Genomic DNA, 23,977 nt, shown 5'->3' on the forward strand with positions numbered 1-23,977 from the left:
TATGCTAAGACATATTTTTTCAATTTTAATAGCATTCTAAAATAAATACAGAAAATAGATCTATAAAGCGTTTATAAAATACATCTTAAATTGATTGTCTTTATAACTGTGAGCATTATTAAACACAACAGACTAGCTTGTGTACCGTCTGTCTCAGAAGAACACGCATTTCCATCTTCATAGTGACTTCGATTCCTTTTTAGAAATGCTTTACTCTTCATTTTTCGCTGCTCCTTTGATTAATTCGTGTACATCTTTTAGTTTCCGAAATGAAGCAGCCTTCCCTTGCAATTGTCCCTTTTTACCGCCACCTTTTCCATCTATTAGTTCCAAAATTCTAAGATAAATGCACGAGTAATGAAAACAGGTGAGCATAACGAGCCATCTTATTTAGTTTTACAGCCAATCTTTATGCACAAAAGTTAATAAAACGGAATTTCCTCCACTTAGCAAAAAATTTTGTTGTTAAATTTGACAGAGTAAGAGAATGGGGTTTATTACTATTACTAAGGTCGGCACTGCAGTAAGAGATCCAACAAAAACGGCATTATCCTATAACCCAATAGTAAATGGTACTCCCTTGCTAATCTTTGCATATTGCAGCACTTTTCAGGACGTTTAATAATAGTTTTAATATAAATAAAAAGACCTGAGACCAATTATTCGCCTTGTGTGTTTATATAAAAAGTTTTTTATTAAAAGAGTACTTAATAGGGGAGGCGACATGGGATGTATTCTTTCAGTAGGGTGCTTTTTTAGCTACTGAACATGATTCTCCTTGTTTTTGTAAGACGTTTACCAGTACGTACGTAGGTGATAGCGCCTGTACTTTGTCTTCCGCTCCACGAAGCACGAACTGGCCACCTGTTTTTATTGGCCCACCGCATATAAACGTTAAAACATGCTAAAAATAAAAATAACCAGCATCAGTATCAAAAAACATTTAAAAAACATTAAAATGAATGTTCCATCGCGTTAAAGAAGTTAGAAAGAATCCAAACGATTTTCAAGCCGCTTTTAATACAGTAAATGTGATATTTTCGGGTATTTTAATAACAGCAAAGTCAACTCATACCTTACAGTGGTCTGGTAAGGAGTTTAGTATGGTGAATATATACTCCATATCGCCGTCCTCCCTGAAAGAGAAAAACAAACATCCTCTATGCGTGTATATAATGGTATTGAATTAACTTTAAACCAACTTCAAAATATAAATTTTACACAGCTTCACAGGTTTTCAGGGTAAAACTTGACAATATACCTGAGGTTCTTGTGGCTTTTAATTTTATGGCATTTTTTTGGTAGTTGTAGTTTTTAGTACACAAAGTACTTTTGTTTAAAACAAAAACAAATAAAAAGCAGTTCATAAAAAACATTGAAGCTCAAAATAAATAACTTAAAAAGATATACAGCCTTAGTAAATAGCCAGAGGACGAAGAATAAAGAAAATAATAGGAATTATGTTCGTTGAGAGAGACTTGTTGACACTTGCTGACGTCACAGTTTAAAATTTAAGCATATGTTCTGAGAGCACAACCACTATTTCAATCAAACTTTTTAACTTTCTAGATGAGTGTACCTATTTCAAATTAATTCTGCATTAAAAAGCATAATTTGAAATCTTATGAAGAGATATAGATTATATTTTCAGGAGACGACCAGTTACTTACCGATGTTTGAATATATAGCCTAGCTCTTTGGATGTTCTCACAAGTTCGTCTGCTTCAAATTTTGCGATTTCTTTTAAATAACCTCGACATGACTATAAAGAAGTTGACAGTTCTACACACTTAAATACCCTTGAATAACTATTATCCCGCCCTTTTAATACCGGCACCTCGCCCTTCTCCCAAGCAAGAATACAGGGGGGGAGGGGAGCTTCGTCCCTACTTTAAGAAAAGAACTTTTATTGGAGAAAAAACTTTCGCGGTATCAAGCACACCGTTTTAACGAACGTTTCTTCCCATAACGTACAATCACATTATGGCACTGGTAATGAATGACCATGAAAGGCCTAACAGAGCATGCACATCACAATGGCAAGTGCGGATTGACGAGGGAAAAATATACAAAATAATAAGTTAGAATATGTCTTCCAATGTTGTAGGTCTCAATAATTGGTCGGGGGAGGGGGTATACAACATTCTCTGTCGCTGAATATAATGTCTGTCGTTGTACGCATGCGCAGAATACAATGTGCGTAATAAACCGTCTTACCTTTAAAGATACTCTTAAATTATTTTTTATTTTCTCAACGCTATCAGCATGTTCATCTATGCCACAACTAAAAATATAGATAAAAGTCCACAGCTTAAACAGAAACCAACATTATGGTTTCAGATCAGCAAATGAAAAATGCATCGAGACATCTAAATCGTTATTTTTGTCAATTCTTTGATTTATATATCACTAGTAAATATAATTCATAGAATATTTATTTAAAAAAATGAAAATAAAATTTTAGCGGGAAAAAGATAAAAGAAGGGTAAGGGTAAACTTCGTTTTGTGTTTAAACGAAGTTTTTTAAAAAAATCTGAAGATTTAATTTAGTTATGAAGTTTAAATCTCAATATCTCGAAAACAATTTTTGTTTAATATATCTCTACCTTTAGTTTAAAAGGTACAAGTATTTATGAATACTAGTCGGTGGAAATCCACGGCTTCGCCCGTTCTTTTTATACATTGCGTGCCTCTCACTAGTTGCGGTACCATTTTGCATGACAGACAGGCAGACGTAAAGGGGATTATAATATAGACTAGTCGTCAACCCGTGGACAAAATCCACGGGGTTGTCCGTCCATTTTATATCACATAACAAAAAGACAAACAGGTGCACGAACAGACAGACAACGGCTATTATTTTATAACTATGAGTATAAATATAAGCTAATACCCATACTTTGTATGCTCATAATGGTTGCGCAGAGCTTTATTTCAGGTCCCTCTTCAGAGAAAATAATTACATTAAAAGGCGAAACATTCTTCGATGGTTTATCTTCATAATTACCTTAATAATTTCGTGAGTTTTCTTTCAACTTCGTATGACTGATCGAGTTTACTTATGACTCTATTTCCTGCTATGAAAAACACTCGAGTACCACCTCGCATTGCTTCAGTGTGCAATAATTTTATTACCTAAAACGAGTTTACCAAAAATATATAGACGCATGAGTTACACTGACCTTGGAAAGCTCTGACAAAGCTCTGCATACACTACTACGAAATTCACACGATTAAAACAAAAACACTCACTTGTAAATCGCTAGCGTTGGAAACATGAGTTCCACAACACATGTTCTTTTCTACATCTGTAAAATAACATAGGATATTTACCAAACATATCTAAGCCGACTGGTGGTCTGCTGTTATAGTGTTTTGTTCAACTCGTGGTTTCAAAACCCATCTAAGCCATAACAATGTAAACATATGTTTAAGTAAAGTAAATAGGTTAACCCAGACCCTTACTAACACGAGTATCAGTGAGAACTACAATCGAAGTTAAAAATTATTTGAACAAAGGCATTTTCTTCGTCATTTTATTAAACACGACCAAAAGGTCGAGTGACCAATATTCCGCAACAGGCAGGCTACAAAATCGCTACTTTTGTACACACGTAGGTCAGTTGGACGGTGTTTAAATCTCATTAGTCTCTAGCACGCCATTACAACAAAATAATCCAGTTGGGGGTCCACGAAGGTCCTGAAATTTGGGAAATTTCGTCGTGCTAATCCAGCAGCGATTAGCACATTTTAGGGGAATATTTAACCGAATAATCTAAGATCCTGGGTCCAAAGTCCCGCCTGAAAATTTTCAAAGGAATCTGAACAAGTTCAAAATGCACGACTCCAATATAGATATAGGCTATGCAATTTACTAGCTGTCTTGTTTCAATATATTTTGTTCATGATTGTAGAGGACAGAAAAGCAATGCCACAAAGATATTTAATTAAACTAGTCGTTAGACCGTGAAAAAATCCACGGGTTCGCCCGTCGCAGCTAAGGTACCATTTTGCGTGACAGACGGACGGACAGCCGTATACGGGCATTATAATATAGATATTTAATTTAAAAAGAGAGTGATTAAGCAAGGGCGGTTTAAGTTTTCATCCCTATGTTAAAATTATTCTTAGGAGCTTCTTAATCGTATTACCATACCTTTTATCTCGATCACTCTGATTGGTTCAATCACATCTTCTGGTAAACCCCTTGTTTTTACCTATTGAAAAAAAAACAATATCTGGATGTACACGTTTTTTAGATTATGCTAAAATCAAATCAGATTTCCCTTATCATAAGTGCAATACACATTTTTTTTATAACAAAACTGTTTTTGATAGGCTAAAATTTAATTAAATTTAATTTTAATGGAAAAAAAACGAAACTTGATCGTGTTGTGTTTTGAAATTATGGTGATCTAGTAACTGTAAATATCTGAGGCTGGGAATTTTTTTAATATTTTAAAGAGTTTGAGGTTACGAGGCTCATTTTCTTATAAATGTTTTCTTATAAAAAAAAGCCAACGTGTATTATTTAAAAGCTAAAATTGCAAAGTAGCAATGACACCAGTGTAAATTCAATACCATATTATGAAAAGGACACTTAACTTTTGGCGCTAAAAACTTTTTCACAGGTTTTGAAACTTTTTTTCTTTTCAGGTTTCAGGCACTCTCTATATATTTTTTAGATTCGGCAACACGTGTTCGTTCATATACTTTTAAATTTTGCTGTTTTGACACTAAAGTACTGGAGATACCCATTAAGAAAATTTGTATATACATATCTCAAAAAACGTTTTCTAGGCCCAACAAAATAATTGCTTGTACGAAAAAACAAACTTACTTCAGGCAATTCTAGTGCATCGGATTTAGTCAAATAATGAGTGATCACTGGATTGTGGTTTCGAATGACGTCATTACATTCGGTTTCAATGGATACAAGTTGCTCCTTAGAAATGGATTTAGCATTTAATTCAACATGGCTTACGCTTCTACCTAACTCCCTGATTAAAACAAAAAAATGATGTAAAACTTTATACTCTAGCATTCTAATCGATACAACTGGACTGAGAAAAACAAACAGGTAATTTTGTTATTACTGTCTCAATATATTTAGCACGACATAGATTCATTTGTGATACTCAACAGACACATTAACAGCATAGTCATCAATCTGGACTTTAAAAAAATAAAACAGTTTTTGAAATTTGAGTGAAATTTGAAGTGTGTTTTTGAAATTTGAGTGAAATTTGAAGTGTGTAAATGTGAAAATGGATATTACATTTTTTTGCTATATAAGGTAAAATTATAAAAATCTTATGGATGCTGAGCAAAACAATCATTAAACATAGCGTATTGGATTCATATTTTAACAATTAATGGGCTCAGGTGCAATTTTATATGGAGTATTAAGCTAACAACACACTTTACATGGCGTATTTGGTTCAAGAACCACTATGTATGAATTATTGGGCTCAGAAATAAAATTATATTGGTGGTGGGATGGGATAAAGGGCTCAGAAAGAATTATCTGATTCAATTATAGCTTGATGGCTGTTATTATTTTAAAATAGGTATTTAAATTTGGTTTAATTAGTATCCAATTCAATCAACTTCAATCAATGCATTGAGTGTTACAATAACTCACCAAGAAACAGTTTTAAAACCATAGTTAGTGTCTGCAATCGCTGAAAACAAATGCTGGGCTAAAATAATAAAAAAACACAAGATAAAACCGATATCATCAAAAATATCATTAAACATCTTCACATTTAAATTATACCTGAATGTTGCTGCATGTGATCAAAACGCCTGTTCCAATCAACAACACACTTGTATTCCATTCCTTCATCTAATTTGTTGCTGGTCACGTGGACAGCTTCTGCTCCACGACGAAAAACACGTGCTACTTCTACGCCACCAATCTACAACATTCATTCATTCATTCATTCATTCATTCATTCAATCAGCCATTCACTAATCCATTTATTCATTCCACATGAAAAACTAAACTGTTCAAAATGTTGATTATAATCTGTATGACAGAAGTGTTTTTTTATTATATTTTCTTTGACTAAATTCTTGTTTAAAGGTTAAGTTTCAGCTTACAAACCAGGTCCAGTTTACACACCACGTTCAACAAACCACACTAATTTTAACACCAGGTTCAACACACACACACTAATTTTAACACCAGGTTCAACACGCATACAAAATGCAAACAGTTACTTACTTTACCTCTGTCATCCGGCTAAAAAAAATAAACAGTATTTTTAGTGAAATAGTCTGGCAACTATACAATATAACCTAAGTTGAGATAGATTTTCACTCTAAACAAAACAGAACGGAATTAACAATACTACAAGTCCATTGGTTATTCTGCTACTTATGTATTTCGTATCTGTTACTATTTACAGACACAAAGTTAATTTAGAAATAAGAGCTTTATAAGGCAACAAGGTTACAGAAATTACAATCTTCTGTTCTCTTTCAAAGTGGCATCATGTTTTTTTACAATTCTACCAGAAAATGATGTATTGAGAAGCATTTTTTCTGTAAAACTCTGACTGATCAGTAAATACTTTCCAGTTTGGAAATATTAACCACCTTGGGAAACTTATTTTGTACAATTATTCAGAAAGAACAGAGTCTGCATTACTTTTTTTACACAGAGAACTAAGACTTCCCCATCTAACACGGCAGTAAGTTTGCTGTTTTTAGTCAATAATTATCACTGAAAGGAGATTTTGCAGATTTGCATGTTCCTAATGAAATCGACATATTAAATTACCCAAACAAAATTTTTTTTAATTATACCTGTTAATACTTCTGTATTATGAAGCTTTTAAAACTTTTACAGCGACAACAGCAAACTTCAGCAACCGTAAAATTAAATTCCATAAAATAGCAAAAACTTTGTGTTTGAAGCATAAATTTATTCCAGGCAAAGGTACGAACATTACAGTAGATGAGATAGCATAGAAAAACAACAACAAAAACAACAAGTGAGTGGTAAATGTATAACCAAACAACACTAACCTGACCTCCACCTTCAGGAAATAGCACAGTATCGTTCAAAATAACCTCAAAACCATCCTTTACTTTGACACATGACACAACTTTAGCAAGTAACTCTTTCAAATATGAATTTCGTTGACAAGCAAATGCCATATTATTAATAATTTCTACTATAAACACAGGTATGAACACACACGTTAAATTACCGATTAAGCGCTTTGGTCTGAAATAAGTGCCCAACATCGACTGTTGATTAAGTTTTAATAAGCACCTAATGTTCAAATATAAAGAGCCGCCCATCAAGTTAAACTAGATGCTTAAGAGAGCAAACAAAAAACGTTTGATTCTTGTATAATATAGGAATTATATCAAGGTGGACATAGATTTACAACTTTGTGATTTTATAAGATTCTAGAAGTTAGGTTTCTGGGTCTAATTTTAGGAAAAAGCACTAAAAAACCTACAAAAACCATATTTCAGGTGAATTTGCTAAAATTGGGTAAGAGGAAGATGAGTTGCATATATCGACAAATAGTTTATTATCCTTAATTTCAAATCCAATCCAAATAGAAAACTAAATTATGTGATCTTAGTACTTACTAAGATCACATAATTTAGGGCACTAATTTGATAATTTACAGTAAGTAACCATAACTTGATCTGTGGTTGCAAGAAAGACATAATCACAAACAAACAACCAAAAGAAAGATTTATTTTAACTTTTTTTGTTTCTTCAACATTTTTATCCATATATATATGTATAACATAATCATGGCTATAAACCTATTCGTCGATTATCAGACACTAACTAATTTACAAGAAAATAACAACAAATGCACACAAGATTTTTAAGGGTAGCGTTTTATATTTACAATTATACCGACTTTTACATGTAATAGAAAAGATATTATGTACAGTTACACCTTTTTATCAGTACCATCTCTACTCTATATTATTTCTGCCACGGTACTATTCATTGAACATAACAAATTAATGAAGGTTTACTGGAGAGGTTGGTATATCAGTCGAGTGGGTTTTCTTTTCAAAGCATGAACTTTGATTGGTATTATTCTCAACGAAAGAAATTCACTTTTTAAAAAAAAGGTCACAGAAATGCACAAAAACACAAATCTGTTCTGTATAATAAAAGAATGTAATTCTACTTTATGTATCACACAAAGTATTATAGTGTAAAGATCATGTTTTGGGAAGAGACTTTTGCTATAAATATTTTGACTGACCAGCAAAAACTTTCTGATAAGCATGCATTGTGAAAGAAATACGTAGATGGTAAAAACTCAATAAAAAATTATAATCTGTATGTATTATGGGCTATGCAGCATTTTTTTAACACATGCTAAAAGGGTGGGTTTACTAGAAAAATGGAAATTATAAAGACACAGCAATAAAAATGTTTCTACGGTACGACTATTACTGCTACCATCCATCATTTGTCTCATTCATTCCAGAAGCGTTTAACATATCATCTTCAATTGAGTCCAAACCATTGCTGGCTGTATCAAACTCGTCAGTATCTTCATCAATTTCCTCATTGCTATCATCATCTTCAATTTCATCTTCATCTTCTCCTAAAAAAATTATGACCCAGTTATTTTTCTTTATGTTACTTTAGTTTACATTCCACATAGTAAAACTTATAACATAATAAGAGGTTTTTTTTGTGATGCCAATCACATTTTTTCATTAAGGATTTGTCATTTTCCAGCCTTTCATAGCTTAGCCATATTAATAGACAGGTCACCCGTTGTAGGTTTGTTTAAATTGTCAGGTTAAAATGAAAATCTAATAACCAGTTGTTGCTTAAGTTTCTTGAAAGTGAGAAAATGCATAAAGGAAAAAATAGGAAAATTTTAACCTGGCAAAGCAAACAAAACAAACAAAAGGGTATTAAAAAAGAAAACAAAGAAATGTGAATAAACGTTGCTTTAGATACCTGCATTATCACTCGCCTCTTTAGTTTTCCCATATGGAACAATGTCTTCGCCATCTTTGATGACAGCTTCCATTTCTTCCTTGTATTTTGTCTCTTCTTTTACCAACTCGCTTTCATCTGGGACTGTTGTATTACTTTCAACATTGAACCAGAGTTCATTTGATATTTTAGGTAGCAGTGACGGGAAAAATGACATGGCCTTGATTTGGATTCAATTATATCATATTTAGTTTATTAAGACTTAAAATTTAAAACTCACATTTAAAACTGGCACATACAAAACTACAGATCCTTTAATTATTTTGAAATAGGAAACTTGAATAAAAAAATTAAAAACGCACTATTTTTTTCCGAACTTTTACTATTTTTTTTAGACATAAAATATGAACATAATAAAAGGAAACCTGTAAATGAGTAAAAACAACAGATTTTATTTCTGGCATTTAATTTCATGTTGAATGATGAAAACTTTAAAAACATAATTTGTCAATAGGTGAACAATGAAATAAGTGCTGTTTACCTATATAAATTATATTACACCCATAAAAACTAAACATATAAATATCAAAAGCAAATTTTCTTTATTTAATACCAAATATAATCATTTCTTTTCTTCAGCTTTTTCCTTTTTTAAAATATTTAACACAATTTTTTTCTTTTTAGTATTCGGTATTTGAACATCAGTTTCTTCATGTTGGTTTTGTTTACGCTTAGATGTGTATCCCTTCGGTTCCCACGGCACTCCTTGCTGTGATGGGTCTAACTCAAAAACTTTTTTTACAAAGCGTTTATGTTCTCGATGTAGATCCTCAACCTTCTTTTCAAATTCATCGAATTTAGCAGGTGTGTAATCATGCTTTCGTGCACCACTAAGTTGGCGAAGATAATAATCTAGATCTCGTTTAATACTTGGGATCCATTTACGTACATCGTCAGCAGTTTTTAAGGTATACAATGGAGGCCGTTTTAGGTCCTCTTCTCTTTTCCATTGCTCTTCAAGAAAAACTCGATTAAGTCCAACAAAATGTTTTTCACAGTTCCTGGCCATCAAGCGATATATTGCCTCTGGCCATTAAGAAGATGTTCTTATGAAAATCATCATTTCTTTTTTCACAGTATTCTTTTTACCTAAAATGGGTGTGATACAATGCACAACAGCAAAAAGTGGGGGAAGGATGCTTATCTTTAATTAGAAGTAATAGAAGCACTTCTTTACAGAATTAATTATTGTGTGCATTTTACATTACAATATTAGAAGTTGTTTAATCATTTCAAAATTAAAAACAAAACACTCTCCTATAACAAAACGAAAAGTTTCTTTTAAAAGGTTGGGAAAAACTAAAATGCATTCCAAACCAACAATCCATGGAATACTGCTCAATTACTGGTAGTCACTCACATTTTCCCCTGTCCAATAGCAATGTGACAGCGAAAATAGCAAAAAGAAATTCTCTTTCTAAATGCATTTCACACTGTTAGGGGAATATTAGTCATCATTACCAACACATGTCAATATAAATCCAAAGTTTGAACCACCAAAATTAGTTATTTTAGTGACATTTTTTCTTCTATTAAAGTTCTTTAAAAAAAACAATATGAAAAATAATGAGTGTAATTAAATAAAACAATAAGAAATATATAGAAGATGGGATATAAATAAACATGCACTATTTCCAGTAACATTTTTTTTATATTTACTAAGGATCAAAAATCAGCTCTTAATAAAACAACCACAAATTTAGTAGTGAGGATAAGTATTGACTGACATACCAAAAATGCAGAAATTGGTAACCTATAACTGGCTCTAAAAATTCTGTGATTTTGAATGTATACAAAACAACATTCCTGTAACTATCACGTTTAGAAAATATAAAACACAAAAGCTTTCAAAGCCATAAACGTTTGCAATTGGTAGAGACAAAAACCATCAATAGTGCTAATTTCAATGATTTCTTTAAAAACTTTTTTTTAAAACCAGTAAAAAAAACTATATTTACAACCCTTCTCCTTCTCCAGAGTCAGAATGCATTACCTTAAATTCATGTGGTTTTTGTCAAACAAGAACATTGCCAACAAGTTTTTTTAGATTATTAAAAGGTTTACACAAACAGATTATAAATAAATTAGAAGGTTGCAAACGTTACATGCTTGACAGGGTAAAGTACTTAATCAAAATAATCTTCAATATCAACATTTGGGTCTAATAAATGATCTTTGATAAAACCAACATTCAGTTGATTCAGAATCAAATTTTCCACAGTTTCTTCTAAATCTGTTTCACCAATTAGAATTGCTCCCTGTACTCGATCGTCTTCCAACACAATTTTAATATATTCCACGCCTCTTGTACAACGAAATAACAACTCGCATTTATCTGCTTTTAAGTTTTGTCCGTTGTAACATCCAAGTAAACAAACTTTAAAACCAAAAAATGTTGTAGCATGTGTAAACAGTTCAAAACAAATATCTGCCATTAGATCTTGATTATTGAAGTTTTCAACTATACATTTACCTGAATATGCACCCATTTGCCAACCTTGTGTCCACAGTTTCATTGGGAACCAATGCTTTGTTTGTGTAAATGATGGAGAGCATACATCCCCTGCCGCATATATCTCGTTTATATTGCTTCTCATGTTGTTGTCAACAAATATGCCACCATCTTCTGATAGTTTTATTTGAGACTTGGATAAAATAGGAAATGGGAGATTAGGCGACGCACCAGTTGCACATACAACAACGTCACCTCCAATAACTTCACCAGTGGCCAGTTCGACATAAATTTTATTTTTCGGAGGTTGGTCATGACAGGAAAATATCCTTTTTGGTTCACAATTATATCGTATGTTGATATTAGATGAGGTAGATTTACATCCCCGCAGATTTTGACGAGAACTCCAGTCTGGACCGAGTGCACTTCCTGTAACACCAAATTCTTTTCCATCACCTGAAACATAAGATAAATAAGATATTTTTTTGAAACAGCAAGGGTTATTATCAGGGTTGCTGCAGAAATTAATGCATTTAAATCGTATAAATGAGATACACAATAGTTAAAAAACAGTGGATTTATTAAATGACACACCTATATCAGGTATAGATTATTCTTAATGAACACTGCTAAATCTTATTGCACAGTCTGTAAAATTCAAAAAATTAAAACTGCCTTTTTTTAGGATAGTTCCAAAAGGAACCGTGGTCATCCCAACCATGGATATTTTTTTTCAACCCCCTGCTCTTCCATAAATTTTTGGGTGAGTTTTAAACCGCCCCCCCCCCCCCCCCATCTATTGAACTCTCAACATAAATCCTCTCAACACTATTAGCATCTATATATATTTATAATAAAAAAATTACTAAGAACTTTAAGAATTATTTCTAAGAATCTGGCTATTTACCATCCCCATCTCCTATTTATTCCAACCTCCTACCTTCTTAGGTGCAGGGGAATTTTCCACTCACTCCCTCCACTATATTCCAACCCCTCTCCCTTCCATTAGGCATCAATCAAAGAAGCAGACACACATACACACCCTGTATAAATTCACGCTCTGCTTCATACATTCTTCTTCTAAATATAGTTTGTTCAAACTTTTTACTCTTTCCATTTGAAGAATTCACATTTCCATGTAGACTAGGCAGAAAAAACGTTGCTGCACCTTTGTCAAGAAAAGTGTTACCAATATAATCATGTCTGATACACCAAGTAATATCACAATTGCTGACTTCATAGCTGTATATAATAGATAACAGGTAAACAACTTTTTCTTAATGTAAAAAAGTAGATCTAAAGATCTTGTATTACAGCACAGATATTCTCTATGTATTTCCACAACAAGATTCCTCTGTTTTGAATATCCCTTAAAATCAGATTTTCCATCACTCATACTTGTACCAAGCAATTTTAAACAATACTGCCATTATTAAAGACATGAAAATACAACTAAAAATATAGATCACGATTTAAATTTTCTTTTGCAATACCTATAAATTCAGTTTGATTTAATAGCCTTGCTAATCAAGTGAAATTTTCAAAACAGACAGCTTATTTGCAGGTTTTTTTAGTTTGATGTCATAGATTTCATTAAAAAAAATATAGAAAGTTAGCAAGTATGAAAACTTACACCAACTCCAAGGCAATGCCACCATTTCCTATAACAATCATCTTTCTTGCATTTGCCAGTTTTTCTTTTAATTGTTTCACAGTGTCTGTATCTCGTATGTAAATAATGTTAGATCTGGTCGTATCAGTTATGTTGTCCATTTTAATGGTATTGGGTATTGCACCAGTACATATGCATAACTTGTCATACTTAAAACTTTTATCCTTTGTCTTCACAATTTTTTCTAACAAAATATCAATTACATATATACTTATTCAGCAAAAAATACCTTGAGAATTAGCATTAAAATTAACATATTGTTATCATACTTGCTTAAACATGAAGCAACCAAAACTAAGCAGAATTGACCAGGAACCTGGCAGAGCCCAATAAGAACCTACCAACTCTAACATCCATGTTTTCACATCCAAAAGCAAAACGTCTGCATCTATTTGACAGGCGTGCAAATAATGGTGGACTGATAAGATGAGTTAATTAAAAACATTTAGAGTTGTTGTATTTCTATTGCTTAGTCGAGAAGAATACGTGTGATATATATGGCCAGAAAGTGTAAAGGACAGTTTAACACAATTGAGAAAATGGGCATTTAGTTATCATTACTAGAGTACCTGACTCTAGTGATGATAACTTTCAATCATTATACATCTACTTCAAAAGTGTCTTCAAGATTCAATATTATATAACTTTGATGGGGTGAAATTAAAAAAATCGTAAATTTCTGTTACACCTCTTCAACTTGTCATCAAAGAAATGCTGACATCAGCAAGTCCAATCTGCCAAATTGTTCCTTATATAATGGTCAACGTCTGTGCAAAGTCTCATGAATCTACCATGTCTGGTTCAAAAGTTTGCAGGGCGCCTCCCCCCCCCCACACACACAGGATTTATAGGCCTCAAAAAGCCCAGTATATTCAGGGTTAAATTTTAAAAATATTTATTATTTGAAAGAAAATTTCTGTAATTGACAATTAATTAAATTTCACATACCATCTGCAAGCACTTCAGTTACTGAACCAGTAAATACAGAGACATTGTGAAACTGCTTTTTAAATGAGTCAAGAGAAGTCTCCCGAACATCCATCTCTTTCATAATACTAGTTATCTTTTTTGTTGTAACGGCTGACTTGACTACGTCTGAAGCAGCAATAATAAGAACTTCTATGTCCATCAATGAGTATGCGTTGATATATTCAGCACATGAAGTGCCAGCAATCCCACCACCAATAATCACCACCTTTTTCATTTTGCATCAAATTTCTAAAATATATTTTCTCTCATTAGCAGTAGTGAGAATACTACCTGAAAAAGGAAAACACTGAAAGAAACAATGCACAAAATGAATTTGAATTTCTAGAAAAGTGTACCATAGAATTTCAGACAATGATAAATCGTCTCACTGTCGTAGTTACTAAAAGGTGAACCCGGTAGAACCCACCAGAACCCGGTAGAACCCACCAGAACCCAGTAGAACCCACCAGAACCCAGCCATAACCCAGTAGAACCCACCAGAACCGAGCAGAACTCACCAGAATTCCACCCAATCCACCACCGCAACCGACCAGAAATCTCGCAAAAGCTGCTGCTCCGTAAAAGTTTGTTTATTTAGTTGTGTATAAGCAAGTGAGATATATGGTACCGAATCCTTGATTAAAATCTACAATGTATTTGTATATTCGACGTATATTCTGGAATAAATTTGTGACACAATTCAGGAATATTATGTAATGACAATCAACACCTGACTATTAACTGAGAATAGTTGAAAATATTTCAAAAGTGTCCCAGCTCAGAAAATTATATATCGTCTTTGCGTTAATGTAAACTGAAAGTTATTGCCCACGATCTCAATCATTCCATCAAAGATGTCTTCCGATGAAGATGAATGGTATGTTGTTGTTTACTTTTTTAATCTTGTTACATCCGATTAATCATTAAGAATCCCAAGAATATTATCCACTAAAAATGTCGAGGAATAAAGAGAAGCGTGTTCTCGGTTGTGATTAGATTATAAAAGAGTTGTTATCAATTTGTTATAGCCTATCGAAATCATCAAGTGAAATTGTTATCATTAGTGACGATGAAACAAAAGCTAGGCCACCATTCGTTAAAACAGAAGCGGATATTGACGTATTCGGCGCTAAGGAACCATTTGATAGTGCTACTTTGCTGAACATTCTCCTTTGTGATCCACATGAACTGGAATGCAAGCAGAAACCTAGTTCAATCAGAAAAGATTTCATGTGTACGCTAAATTCGGAAAAGATCCCTATGAGTTCATGATTGGCTGATGACAATGGAGCATATACTAATGCTGGAACATCTTCAAAATATTTTCACGTAGAATTTACCTGTATGGGAAACATCAATTCTATGATGATTCTATGATGATTTTCGGCATGATGGTTCATGCCGAAAATAATGGATTTTATTATCGTGAACGTGTAAAAGGGAAAAACCAATATGAAAAAGTTGTTGTTGATCAAGAAAGAGTTTACCAGCTGACAAGACGGTATCGTCGGAATAAAGCCAACCCTCCCTTACACATACAATTGTATATGTGTCAGCCAAAAGTAGGACAGACCATCATGAAAAGTATTATTTGAGCATGTATAAAGTAGACAATAAAGATGGGGCTGTCGTAGACTTTGAAAATTCGTTCGTTGTCCCACGCCATGGAAATGCCTCAAAACCACTTGCCAGCCCGTATTATCGTACCGATCAGTCAGTTTTGAAGGAAATCACAAAAAACTTAGAGGATGGAAGAAGTTGTGACTCGACATACAAAAAGTTTTCCGTGACACCGTCATCATCACCATGTTCCTCTGTCAGTTCAGAGTTGAGAAATCCAAAACAGGTATGTTTTTTTGTTTATGTTTCTTAATATCCATTTTCTAAAAAAAAAAGCTATATATTTCAATGTTATGTCTGTGCGAAATTTTTTTTTCTAATTTCATGTCAAAAATTGCTGCAAAAATGGAAAAGTGTAAGAATAATAGGCAACTGAATGGGACATAGTCGAACAACGTATATACTGCTTGAATTACAATTTTTTTTTACATTTTTTACTTCGACCTAGGAATAATTTATTCTATTCGTACACAAATGTAATAGTGTGAAATATGAACAACATACCAACATAGAAATACTACTACATTCAAGTTTTTTCGTTTCGTTGTAGGTTCATAAACCTAAAGCACAATGCAACTAAATCCAAGAATCTTGTGTTGACCACCAACTACCAACCAAATGATGATGTATTCAAGATAGTTTCAAGTTTGAGAAGTGAATTAGGGAATTTCACAAAAGCTGTTACTATATTCAAGGATCATTTCATTTCCATTCATGTGACAGAGCAGCAGATAAAAGATCTTGTAAGATTTTGTGTTGAAGGAAATTCTGTGCTGAGAGTAGACACTACCTTCGAGATCATTGAGAATTTCTGGGTCACTGACACATCTCATACGAACGAATCCTTGATAAGTGAAAACTCTGGTGAATCCCCTGATTTTCCAGGGCCTATCATGCTACACTTTAGGAAGGACACGTTCACATACCAAGCATTTGCTTCACATCTTGTAATGATCAATCCAGACTTGAAAAACATTAAAAAGTTTGGAACAGACTTGGACCGTGCCCTCATAAATGGAATGCGAAATGTGTTTGAGATTGCTGATCCTTTGATCTGTGTTCAACATTTACAGGAAAGAGATAGTCGAAAGTTAGATAAGTTATCAGCTTCATCACGTTCAAAACAAAGAATACTCACTGATTTAGGCAGCAAACAAAATCAAAGCTTGCAATTAGGTTTGGCTGATTTTATGGATGATGACGATTTTTCCATCAAATTGAAAAGTCTCAAAGAAATCTGGGATCCTTTGGTTCCAGGGTTTCACAGCTGGTTTGAAGAGAAACGTTCTCAGATTTTTGTTACATCTGTTATAAATAGTGCAAAAGATCGAGTTGGAATTAACAGTGTGTTTTATAACAACCGTTTAGAGGTATACTGTACTCTTTTAGTATTTATTATCTTGTTTGTATTTCAGTCTCTGTTTACCACCATTGTATTTTTCTTCCATTTCTAGGTACATAATTTTACTACAGTGGTAGATGTGTCATGTTACGGTCTTCAGACATACTTCCGTGTGTGATATTGTTATTTCATTCTGATTGTCATTTTAGGTTATGCACAAACTTCAGAAAAAACTGAAAAAGGAAGACGACATTCCACACGAAGTTGTTGCCATGGTTAAGATGCTAAAGGAATGGTCAGAATCATATTATCATGAAGCGGTTCGTGCAGTCAGAGGAATAGGGAAGTATCGTTTAGCTCCAGATTTCCAAACGTTTGCTATTGATCCAGTACGATCGATTCGTTGGGGATGTGATAGACAAGAGCAGCATTTGGATGCATTCTTTTCATTCACTCCTGAAGTCACATGGCTGTTCAAACGACCTGCTAATGCAGGGCAAAAGTCTACGGTGGTGAAAAAAAGACGTGACAAAGATGAACCTCAATTATTTTCTCAGAGGATTGGGTCTTCAGCATCGCCAAGCAGCAATCCCCAAGCAAATAAAAAAGTTACTCCTTTGAAGCTGAGGAAAGATGAAAATGGTAATTTTGTTGCATCTCAGTCATCTGGATCACCAGCAAGTTCTACATTCTCTGCAGTGGATCCATTGAATCCTTTTCGATCAGAATCACGATTGTATTATTTGGTTTCGAAATTTGACAAAAAGACTTGCCCAGGACAAGTGACAAGATGTGAGCAATGTCGGTTCGTATTTAGTAATGCAGACATAGTACTCGTTCGTACAACTGGTGTGAGGGAATTTAATACAGGAAACGTCTATTTACATTATCTGAAGAGCTGTTTGACTGGATATGATGACAAGTTTAAATTCTCCGCTGTGACTGTTCTACAAGAAACATTGAAAAAACTCCCACCAGATTCTGTCCGTAAGTTTCGAGACATGGGATTGCAAATCGAACCATAACTTTTAGTATAGCGAGATGAACCATAACTTTTAGTATAGTGAGATATTCTGTTCAATATTGTTGATGCTGTTTTCCTCTATATTTTTGTTTGTATCTAAAAAGAATGAATGCATAAACATCAGTTTGATCTGAGATAAATTATTGCGAGAACTTGCTGGGCATTGTTACTTGATTTTGTTCGTTCACTTTTAACCATAGGGACATGTTAATGAAGAACTGGTTCATTTTTGAGGAAATGTTGCAAAACCAACTTTTGTTATAGTTTTATTCATGATTTTTGAATTTTCAAATTGGTTGCCAGTTCTTCAAGAACATGTCCATAGAAACAACGTTTTTATCCATGACTTACTATAGCTTTTTTTGTCCTACTATACTACATATTTTTTTACCCGGTATTACAGTTTTTATAAGTAAAGTTTTTTTATATACTTAATAGTTTGTATAGTTTTTGATACCTTGAGTGGATTAAATTTTGCGAGTTTTAACATGATTCACGAAAATACAATTTTTTGACCTCGCAAAATTAATCCACCTTTTTTATACAGTTTGTACTCCTTTATTGTAAATATTATTATTGTTATTTATGATTTTGTTCGGATTAGAGGTTTCAAAATGTTGTTGTTTTTCTTCTCATGTTAATGCCAATTTTCGTTCTAAAATACATTCGCATCAAGCTTGAGTTTCTGGTAGGTTCTAGTGGATTGTGGCTGGGTTCTGGTGGGTTCTACCGGGTTCTGGTGGGTTCTACCGGGTTCTGGCGGGTTCTACCGGGTTCTGGTGGGTTCTACCGGGTTCTGGTGGGTTCTACCGGGTTCTGGTGGGTTCTACTAGGTTCACCTTTTAGTAACTACGAGCCTAAAACACATTATCCTAAAGTTTATTGCAAAAGAAGAATTTCCTCTAAAGTGAGACTGATTTCTCCGATCAGTAATGTCCGTTACATGGAATTGCTCTATATATATTGTTTGTTTTTCTTTCTTTTTTTTTGCTGAATTATTTTTTTGTTTTCTTAAAAATTAGAGTCTGTCAGGCCTGCAGAACAACTATATAATTAAGTTGGAGTTGTATAAACGAGAAAGAAGCTTACGACGAAAATATTTTGATTTAAAAAACGAAAAAAAAAAAACAATTATTTATAATTAAGGGCATTGCTCTCTCATGATATTTATTAAGTGATTATTATAAATGTTTAAAGATGTATCATGACATACCTTGCCAGAATATATACCTCCCATGGAAAATGCACAGTGAAACAACCAGCGGCCCAGGAAGGACCACAACTACAACAGAAACGAAACTATTATATACTAAAAAATATACACAGACAAAATGTACACAGACGAAACGTGCATAGAACACACCAAAACAAACATGGAATCACAACCTTATTTAAAATTACTTTCCAGGACCATGTAAGGCACTTTTTGCCATGACTGTTCTTCTTGTAAAGCAAACAACAAGAAAACAGTCAACGGTCTTACATAGTTCTGGAAACTAATTTACTTTTGCAGATCAGAAAATCCTCCTACAGACTAGTTTCATAAAGACATTAGGAGGCAAAACTGACATATTTCTGTTGGTTTGCAAAGGCAAATTGCAAACTGGAACGAAAAGACTACAAAACAAGAAGTCCCTCAGAGGAGATTTCGTCTAGATTAGCTGACTCTAGATCTATTGTTTTGAGCCAGGGGTAGACTGAACAACTAAAGGGATATAGAAATTAAAATGTGACAAATTTCATTCGTTTTCATTCGTAGCTGGGTATGGCTAAAGATTGATTCTGCTCCAGATTAGCTACTGTAAGAGAAGTAGAAAATTCCGGGCCAAGACACCATTTAGCACCGGACTAAGTGGTCCCGGCACACGACGTACTACATAATTAGCACCACTTCATACTTTATCGACATAAAAAGTCCGACAGACGTTTATTCAGGGTACTCCAACGAAATGGACCCGACGGGTGAACCCTCATTATCGACATCCTCTCTATATAACAAATACATATTTCTTCTGTTGATGGCCATAACCAAGGTAATATCGCATAATAACAAACTGACGAAATTTCGTCAGTTTGTTATTCTGTGATTGAAAAAAGGATGATTACCTTGTTTCTAACACGATAAAAATAAGAACGTGTTTTTTCAGATTGATCTAATAGACATGCAGATGATGCCAGATGGGCAATTAAAATGGATATGTTACATCGTGGACTATCGAGATTTCACAATAACCCACAGACAACAAGTTAGATTTATTTGCGTTTTTGGTCTGTTAAATATTATTCAGTCAGACAACGGCTCTGAATTTGTGAACGACATCATTCGTGCAACAGTTATGTTATGGAAGTGGAAGACAATTCTTCCACGGTAGCTATAGACAGGATACCTGTCTCTCTTTGCGCTCTCGCGCTTCGATGTCTGTACTGCTTTTGTAACCCTGCTTATTTTAGTGCGCTATCGCAAAAATCTATCAAAAAGGAAAAATGATGAGTTTAGTTTACTAGACTACGGTAGCTACGGCAAGGGTGGATTAGGGATTTTTATCGAGTGTCGCCAATTTGACGCAAAGCGTCAACTTGGCGCAGCTCTATCCAAAAGAGCATGGGGTCTTGGAGAGTGCTGTAAGCCCCCCAAGTGGGGGTGAAAAAAATGACACAAATGCAGTTAATATTGATCGCTGTTAGCCAACACTGTAACACATTCCATTTGAAAATAGTCAACACAACGTATTCTTCAGTCATCGGGGTGTTTTTTATACTTATGTTACCACAATAAATTTGCGTTATGATCGAAAAATGTGAAAAGTGTATTGTGTGCATTATTATGTTATATATATTTTGTATTTTTTATATAATCAACTCACTGAATTTGAGTAAGACAGGGGCGCAGAAAGAAGTACACCCACACTATAAATGAATAAAAGAGTATTTTGGGGGGGGTTTACAGGTCTCCAGGATTTGTTTTCATAATATATATTAAAAAAATTGTAAATGTGCAAAAAACACATTCGCTTTTCAGTAAGTAAAAACGGCATTACACATTGTTGTTAATCAATAACAATACAAGTGTTTTTTTTTCATTTTCAAGACATTCTTCGCTTTCTTCTTCCTCTTCTAGTACCTCAGTACTAGTACTTTTTTTTTAAGGTCAATTTCAAAATCACTCTTGTCAGAGCTTTCGTCTTTAGTTAATTTAGAAAAGTGTGAAGATCTATTTAAAATAATCATTTTCTCATATTTATCTGCCAAAAGAGCTTGGTTACCCAGAAGAACAGTGGTCCTTGATTATCATGGATACTTTAAAGGTCAAGACAACGACGAAATGAAACGATTATGTGCGAAAAACAATTGTGAATTGGTTATCAGTCCGCATAATCTCACGAATAAGTTCCAACCCTTAGACATCAGCATCAGTCAGTCTGCCAAAAAATCCAATTCACATAAATTTGGCACATGGTACGCCCATAGCGTAAGCAAGCAGTTGTCAAACGGAGTTGCACCTAGTGATGTCAAAGTCTCTCTTAACTTAAGTGATTTGAAGCCTCTACTTGCGCAGTAGATTCTTGAAACATACAACCATCTCAAGCAACAAAATGATTCTATTATCAACGGTTTTGATGATGCAGGGATCACAGAGGCGATCAAGTCTGCTAAAAGCGTCTTTGCATGTATAGAAAACTTATTTGATGAGCAAAGACAAAAAAGAAAACTTACTTATGTTTTTTGAAATTTTAGTTTTCTTATCTTTCCTTCTAATACCTCCTTTTTATGCCTTCAAATATGACTTTAAAAGGGCGTGTCGACTTCAAACACGAATAAAAACACGTAAAATAGAAAATTCAATTTTGGTGAAAAATTTTGTCGGTCAAAATTTTTTAATCGGTTATAAAATTTGGTTGGTCAAAACATTTCGTCGGTTATAAAATTTCGCTGGTAAAACGTTACGAAATTTTTTTCAAATTTTGTCACTTTTTACCGACTAAATTTAATAAGGTATATTTGATGCTAGATCAGGAATAGACACTCCATGTAAGCAATGCAACTTGTTATTGAACACAACAAGGTGTCGGAAGTGCTTGTTTAAACCATTACAGAGCTTCATACCACGCAGGTCTGGGCACTAGCAAAGCGCTTGTTTGCAGGGACAAATTTTGATGCACCCTACAGAGCGTAAGGCATCTACTAGCAAAAAAATGCAGCAGGAACAGAGAAACTAGTGAGATATATTGATTTAACAATAATTCGAAGGAAGGATAATCAGTATTAACATAAGAATGTTTATTCTCAAGATCCAACACCATAACAAATGATTGCTTTTTTACCTTATTTTCCATAAATGAGCGAAACAATTCTTTTGTTTTCCGTTTTTTTTGGTTTTAGAAATCTAAGAGGACAATAACTTGACAATTGCAGCATTGATTTCGAATAGCGGACATGCTTTAGATAGCGGATACACCGCTACGACGGATACTTGTCTGAGAAATGGATGAAATAACGATAAAACATAATAGCAGAGGCCTTCTTATAGCGGAGATAGATAGATAGATGGATGTGCATATTTTACATGGCTAGCCTCACAAATATCGAGGGATATACCCTGTCTACTATTAGCGGACGTTATTTTAAGTCTCAATTTACATTACCCCTTGAAATATAAGATGTTTTTACCTCTTCAAATGACCTCTCTACAGAGAGAAATTATTGTATGAAATCTGTCTATATTTTACTTAGAGAAATTTAAATAATATTAGAAAATATTGTTTTTTGCTAAGACAAGTCCCTATGGTTTCTTGCGCTTACTTGACGGATGGCAAATTTCTTCGCTGACGGCATCGATGTCAAAAAGGCAAGAACCCTTGGGGACGAGGTTGGCCAAGACAGCAAAATAGCAAAGTTTTTTTTCACTTTGTCTTCCATTTTACTATCTACTACACTACCTTCAACGTTTTGTAGATATTGGTTACTTAAGCTAAAATATAAAAGACAAGTTTGTTAAAACAATTTGTTAGCTAGCTAAACATATGATAAAGTAAAAGAGGATTTTTTCTTCACCTTAAGTCTTCCTTTTCTCTCTTTAAAAGGGAAACTCTAGTGAAAATCACTTTTTTCTTTTTTGCTTTATAAGTACTGGTCTCGATGTTAAAAAGGCAAGAACCCCTGGGGACGAGGTTGGCTAAGACAGCATATTAGCAAAAAAAAAAAATTTTTTTCTTGTCTTTTGTTTCTTGAATAAAATGTAGTACTTTTACAATACATTGTGTTTAGGCTTTTCTTTGTTATGTTTTTATTGGATAAAACCAACAATATCAAACCACCCTGCGTGTGCTTACTCTTGATAAGAAAGAGTTATCAATCACAAACAGTAAATATTTTCGGTTTCCGTCGAATATAATACTTTCATTCGGCGTTGTTTTTGTTACACATTATAAATATTTTTTTCTCTAAAGTTAAATTATAAAACAAAATAACAAGAAAGGGAAGTTTTTTTACAATTTTTGGTTTAGAATGTTTTTATACTAAAATTATCTATTACTATCGCTAACATTTTGTAGATACTGGTTGCTTAATCTAAAATACAAAGATAATTTGTTTTAAAAAAAAATCGTTAGCTTGGTATATAAATAATAACGTAAAAGGACATTTTTTCTTTACCTAAAACCTCCTTACTCCCTCTTAAAATTTCCCTCTCTAAACAGACCGTTTTTCTATACAACTCAAATGCCACGCGTTTTATTGAAGAGCTATCGTAAAACACTCAAAAATGATAAAATTAATATCCTTTTTTTTAATATTTACTACAATGACAAAACTTTAAAGTATAACTTTCCTCTGCAGTTTTTCTTGTTTGCGTTCTTTTCCTCTCCCCCCCCCCCAAAAAAAAAAAAAAAAAA

The 23,977-nt window shown here is 33.5% G+C and overlaps 5 protein-coding genes across 10 annotated transcripts; 1 reads left to right on the plus strand and 4 right to left on the minus strand.

Moving 5' to 3' along the window:
• On the minus strand, positions 1-7,240 carry LOC130621172 (alanyl-tRNA editing protein Aarsd1-like). Of its 2 annotated transcripts, none has more exons than XM_057436491.1 (13): positions 7,036-7,240; positions 6,230-6,247; positions 5,780-5,921; positions 5,645-5,702; positions 4,841-5,000; positions 4,157-4,217; positions 3,253-3,308; positions 3,008-3,135; positions 2,218-2,284; positions 1,671-1,762; positions 1,076-1,136; positions 810-904; positions 1-337 (listed from the first exon to the last, which is right to left on the minus strand). In XM_057436491.1, the coding sequence occupies exons 1-13, from the start codon at positions 7,165-7,167 to the stop codon at positions 211-213; spliced, it is 1,197 nt and encodes a 398-aa protein (XP_057292474.1). In that variant the 5' UTR covers positions 7,168-7,240; the 3' UTR covers positions 1-210. The 2 variants fall into 2 exon arrangements, with proteins under 2 accessions (XP_057292474.1, XP_057292475.1); XM_057436492.1 differs by lacking the exon at positions 7,036-7,240 and adding an exon at positions 6,814-6,964.
• Positions 7,241-7,723: 483 nt separating this feature from the next.
• On the minus strand, positions 7,724-9,238 carry LOC130621176 (anaphase-promoting complex subunit 15B-like). The gene is made up of 2 exons (XM_057436495.1): positions 8,969-9,238; positions 7,724-8,603 (listed from the first exon to the last, which is right to left on the minus strand). The coding sequence occupies exons 1-2, from the start codon at positions 9,162-9,164 to the stop codon at positions 8,452-8,454; spliced, it is 348 nt and encodes a 115-aa protein (XP_057292478.1). The 5' UTR covers positions 9,165-9,238; the 3' UTR covers positions 7,724-8,451.
• A 158-nt stretch (positions 9,239-9,396) lies between these two features.
• Positions 9,397-10,154, minus strand: LOC130621175 (uncharacterized). Its single transcript, XM_057436494.1, has one exon. It carries the CDS (start codon positions 10,014-10,016, stop codon positions 9,570-9,572), a length of 447 nt encoding a protein of 148 aa, XP_057292477.1. The 5' UTR covers positions 10,017-10,154; the 3' UTR covers positions 9,397-9,569.
• Positions 10,155-10,372: 218 nt separating this feature from the next.
• On the minus strand, positions 10,373-23,438 carry LOC130621171 (pyridine nucleotide-disulfide oxidoreductase domain-containing protein 1-like). Of its 4 annotated transcripts, none has more exons than XM_057436488.1 (6): positions 23,139-23,438; positions 19,300-19,368; positions 14,080-14,349; positions 13,093-13,315; positions 12,502-12,701; positions 10,373-11,915 (listed from the first exon to the last, which is right to left on the minus strand). In XM_057436488.1, the coding sequence occupies exons 3-6, from the start codon at positions 14,333-14,335 to the stop codon at positions 11,134-11,136; spliced, it is 1,461 nt and encodes a 486-aa protein (XP_057292471.1). In that variant the 5' UTR covers positions 14,336-14,349; positions 19,300-19,368; positions 23,139-23,438; the 3' UTR covers positions 10,373-11,133. The 4 variants fall into 4 exon arrangements, with proteins under 4 accessions (XP_057292471.1, XP_057292472.1, XP_057292473.1 ...); XM_057436489.1 differs by lacking the exon at positions 23,139-23,438 and adding an exon at positions 20,193-20,942; XM_057436490.1 differs by lacking the exons at positions 19,300-19,368; positions 23,139-23,438 and adding an exon at positions 16,225-16,249.
• On the plus strand, positions 15,026-19,144 carry LOC130621173 (uncharacterized). 2 transcript variants are annotated; one of them, XR_008980809.1, is made up of 4 exons: positions 15,026-15,946; positions 16,271-17,090; positions 17,272-18,859; positions 18,920-19,144. XR_008980809.1 is itself a non-coding variant. In XM_057436493.1 (3 exons), exons 2-3 carry the CDS (start codon positions 16,614-16,616, stop codon positions 18,085-18,087), a joined length of 1,293 nt encoding a protein of 430 aa, XP_057292476.1. In that variant the 5' UTR covers positions 15,026-15,946; positions 16,271-16,613; the 3' UTR covers positions 18,088-19,144. The 2 variants fall into 2 exon arrangements, 1 of the variants encoding a protein (XP_057292476.1); XM_057436493.1 differs by having other exon boundaries at positions 17,272-19,144.
• Positions 23,439-23,977: the final 539 nt, after the last annotated feature.

The sequence above is a fragment of the Hydractinia symbiolongicarpus genome, chromosome 12 (assembly GCF_029227915.1).
Source record: "Hydractinia symbiolongicarpus strain clone_291-10 chromosome 12, HSymV2.1, whole genome shotgun sequence".
NCBI lineage: Eukaryota > Metazoa > Cnidaria > Hydrozoa > Anthoathecata > Hydractiniidae > Hydractinia > Hydractinia symbiolongicarpus.